At 63.3% G+C, this 3779-nt stretch overlaps 1 protein-coding gene across 4 annotated transcripts in view; it reads right to left on the bottom strand.

The window, feature by feature from the left end:
- The window catches only part of GSDMD (gasdermin D), a 9874-nt gene extending 6095 nt beyond the window's left edge, over positions 1–3779 (bottom strand). The window contains exons 1-4 of one of the 4 annotated variants that reach the window (XM_034668728.1): positions 3643–3779; positions 3111–3482; positions 1922–2143; positions 414–767 (exon numbers count right to left, since the gene is read on the bottom strand). In XM_034668728.1, the coding sequence (XP_034524619.1) occupies positions 414–568 (155 nt within the window). In that variant the 5' untranslated portion in view covers positions 569–767; positions 1922–2143; positions 3111–3482; positions 3643–3779. Of the gene's footprint in view, positions 1–413; positions 1885–1921; positions 2182–3110; positions 3578–3642 lie in introns of those variants that run through there. The other 3 variants (XM_034668729.1, XM_034668727.1, XM_034668726.1) reach the window with 3 other exon arrangements.

The raw sequence follows: 3779 nt of genomic DNA, 5'->3' as shown, positions 1-3779 counted from the left end.
CTCCCCAGCCCTGGGCCGTGCTGCTGGGGGGCCTGACGCAGGATTCCCAGCGGTGTTCGTGGGGGTGGGCCACGGTAGGGGGAGGGACGAGATCCAGGGGTGCTAAGTGAACGCCCGCAGACCCCTGGAGACGCCCACACCCTCGGCCACTGCTTATCTAGCTGCTCCTCCCTGGATGCAAATTACAAATCCCTGCCCTGAACTAATGGTCCTCCTCTCCCGGCCCCCCTGTCTGCCCTGCTCCACCCCGGGCCCCGGGACACAGGCCCCCATTACCTCTGCGGCCTCCTTGCCCCCAGCCAGGCTCATCATGTCTCTGGGGACTGCCCCCCGCCTCGCCGCTGTGCTGACCCTTGGCCTGGACGGGCACCTGTGACTCCTGACACCCCGGGGTTGTGACCCTGGGGGCTCACCTCTCTTTCTTCATAGCGTCCCAGATGTTGGGGTCCACTCGCAGTGTGTGCACGTTCATGGAGATGCTGAAGTTATCGAACACCGCCGCCCCGCCCGCGAGCCTCCCCTGCCCTGGGGCTGCCACCTCACCGCTGCCCTGCAGCTCTCCGTCCATGGAGTCGTAGACGTGGATGGGCGCGCTCAGCTTCACAGCTAGAGCCAGACCAGAGCTGAGGCCCAGTCCTGCCGCCCACCACCTGTCTCACCCGGGCAGCGGGGCCTTTCCAAAGGTCTGTCCTTTGAGAGCAGAGACCGCAGAGGCCCAGAGCAGGCAGTGGGCTGGCCAGTTCCCTCCCTCCCAGCAGGCGGGGTACCTGGCTCTGGGGCATCAGGCTCCAGAATGTCCCTGATGGACAGGTTGATGCACTTGTAGCGGGGTTTCCAGAACCACGACCGTGAGAGCTTCCTGCCTAGCAAGCAGTAGGGCTGGAAGCTGGTGGAGCTCTGCAGGCTGTCCACAGGGATGAGGTCGCCGCCGTGGTCCAGCTCCCGGACCACACTCCTGATCACACCCTCAAAGGCAGAAGCCATTGCTCCTGAGGAGACACGTGGGTCAGCCACATTGCCCTCAGAGCTAGAAGGGGGGCAGGGAGAAGGGGGCAACAGTCACTGCTGGGATGCCTCCAATGACAGGGAGCTCTTTCCCTCCAGAGGCCAGTCCTGGGATGCTCTGACAGGCGGAAAGCGTCTGCTCCTGATCAAGGCTCAGCGCGCCCACCCCACTGTCCCTGCACGGGGCTGGTGGGCATGTCTAGGCTGGGATGGCATTCGCGGCCCTCAGTGGGACTCAGGCCACTCACACCCTCTGTACCATGGCCAGAGTGCCCACAGGAAGCCCAAGGAAGCCCTGGGAGACTCAGTGCTTGCAGGTGAGGGGGAGGCAGGGCGGGGCAGCCCTCAGCCACCCACAGAGACCTTTGTCACTTCGTCAGCCCAACAAGGCTTAGCACCACTCAGGAAAGGCAGCCCCCAGGGGAGGGCAGGGCAAGCCAGGGGCCTCAGGGGGACCTCCAGGCCAATGCTGTAGCTGCTGTCTCCCTGGCTGAGGTGCTCAGAGGGCAGGAGAAGAAGCAGGAACCACCAAGCTTCTGGGGACTTGGCAAGGGGCCCACAGTAAGGCCCAGCCACAGTGTCCCCAGCTTTCAGGTACGTCCTCTAGGGCTTTTTCTGTGCCCAGAGTTCCACGAGCCACCAGTCCAAGGCTGAGGCTTCAAGGACCAGAGGCCAAAGCAGGCCTGACCCAGGACCCAGGAGGCCTGGGCCCCAGGCAGAGGAGCCGGCCTTGCCCAGCCACTCCCGTCACTAGGAAACCTCTGAACCTCGGTGCTGGTCGAAATTTGGAGCGGGCCAAGGGGTCCCCGGAAGGCCCCCCCAGAGTCAACCCCAAACCCAGATGGGCTGGTCTGGGATTGTGGGGAGTCCTGGGAGGGTGCTGGGACCAGGTGGTCCCCACTCAGCGCGAGGNTACCTGGCTCTGGGGCATCAGGCTCCAGAATGTCCCTGATGGACAGGTTGATGCACTTGTAGCGGGGTTTCCAGAACCACGACCGTGAGAGCTTCCTGCCTAGCAAGCAGTAGGGCTGGAAGCTGGTGGAGCTCTGCAGGCTGTCCACAGGGATGAGGTCGCCGCCGTGGTCCAGCTCCCGGACCACACTCCTGATCACACCCTCAAAGGCAGAAGCCATTGCTCCTGAGGAGACACGTGGGTCAGCCACATTGCCCTCAGAGCTAGAAGGGGGGCAGGGAGAAGGGGGCAACAGTCACTGCTGGGATGCCTCCAATGACAGGGAGCTCTTTCCCTCCAGAGGCCAGTCCTGGGATGCTCTGACAGGCGGAAAGCGTCTGCTCCTGATCAAGGCTCAGCGCGCCCACCCCACTGTCCCTGCACGGGGCTGGTGGGCATGTCTAGGCTGGGATGGCATTCGCGGCCCTCAGTGGGACTCAGGCCACTCACACCCTCTGTACCATGGCCAGAGTGCCCACAGGAAGCCCAAGGAAGCCCTGGGAGACTCAGTGCTTGCAGGTGAGGGGGAGGCAGGGCGGGGCAGCCCTCAGCCACCCACAGAGACCTTTGTCACTTCGTCAGCCCAACAAGGCTTAGCACCACTCAGGAAAGGCAGCCCCCAGGGGAGGGCAGGGCAAGCCAGGGGCCTCAGGCCAATGCTGTAGCTGCTGTCTCCCTCGCTGAGGTGCTCAGAGGGCAGGAGAAGAAGCAGGAACCACCAAGCTTCTGGGGACTTGGCAAGGGGCCCACAGTAAGGCCCAGCCACAGTGTCCCCAGCTTTCAGGTACGTCCTCTAGGGCTTTTTCTGTGCCCAGAGTTCCACGAGCCACCAGTCCAAGGCTGAGGCTTCAAGGACCAGAGGCCAAAGCAGGCCTGACCCAGGACCCAGGAGGCCTGGGCCCCAGGCAGAGGAGCCGGCCTTGCCCAGCCACTCCCGTCACTAGGAAACCTCTGAACCTCGGTGCTGGTCGAAATTTGGAGCGGGCCAAGGGGTCCCCGGAAGGCCCCCCCAGAGTCAACCCCAAACCCAGATGGGCTGGTCTGGGATTGTGGGGAGTCCTGGGAGGGTGCTGGGACCAGGTGGTCCCCACTCAGCGCGAGGTCCCCACCACCAGGCAGTGGGGAACGGCATTGGGCGCGGGGTGCAGCTCACCGTGACGGTCGCCCCAGGTTCCGGGCCCACAACCGGAAGCAAGTCCACCCTGCAGACCTGAGTCGTGCTGCTCTGCCGGATGTCTCCGAGCAGGCGCCCCGCTGCCGGGTGCCCACACCCAAAAGTGAAACTCCGGTTTAGTGACGCTGGCCGGCCGGCACTCCTGGAAACGCCCCAGCCCGCGCACCCCGTGGGGCCCTCTGACCGCCTGGAGTGGGACAAGCCCCCACGCCCACAGCCTCCCCCTCCAGCTGTCGGCACTCCCCGTGGCTTCCTTCTTACGGCTCGAGTCCATCAGACAGTTCTCCAGAGAGAATGTGCAGAGAGCCCGCAAGCACTGCCAGGATGTTCACATCGTTCACCAGCTGAGTGCTGCGAACCCAAGCACGCCCGCGGGTGGCTGTGACAGAGCCCACCAGTGCTGGGGGACTGAACCCTCGCAGGGTCCCCGGAGAACCACCCCCAGCCTCACCCACTCCCCTCCTAGGTGCGCTCAAAAGAAAAGAAAACATATGTTCGTACAAAAACCTACCCCTGAATGCACATACAGCATTATTTGAAAAAAAAAAAAACCAAAAAAAAACAAGATGTAGAAACAACCCAAATGTCCATCAGCTGAGTAAAGGGCACGTGACATCCGTCCACTGGAAGACCTAGGGTCATCAGCCG

The sequence above is a fragment of the Ailuropoda melanoleuca genome, chromosome 9, assembly GCF_002007445.2.
Source record: "Ailuropoda melanoleuca isolate Jingjing chromosome 9, ASM200744v2, whole genome shotgun sequence".
Classification (NCBI taxonomy): domain Eukaryota; kingdom Metazoa; phylum Chordata; class Mammalia; order Carnivora; family Ursidae; genus Ailuropoda; species Ailuropoda melanoleuca.
Note: the sequence above shows the minus strand (reverse complement) of the source record. Positions and strands in the feature narration are given on the sequence as shown.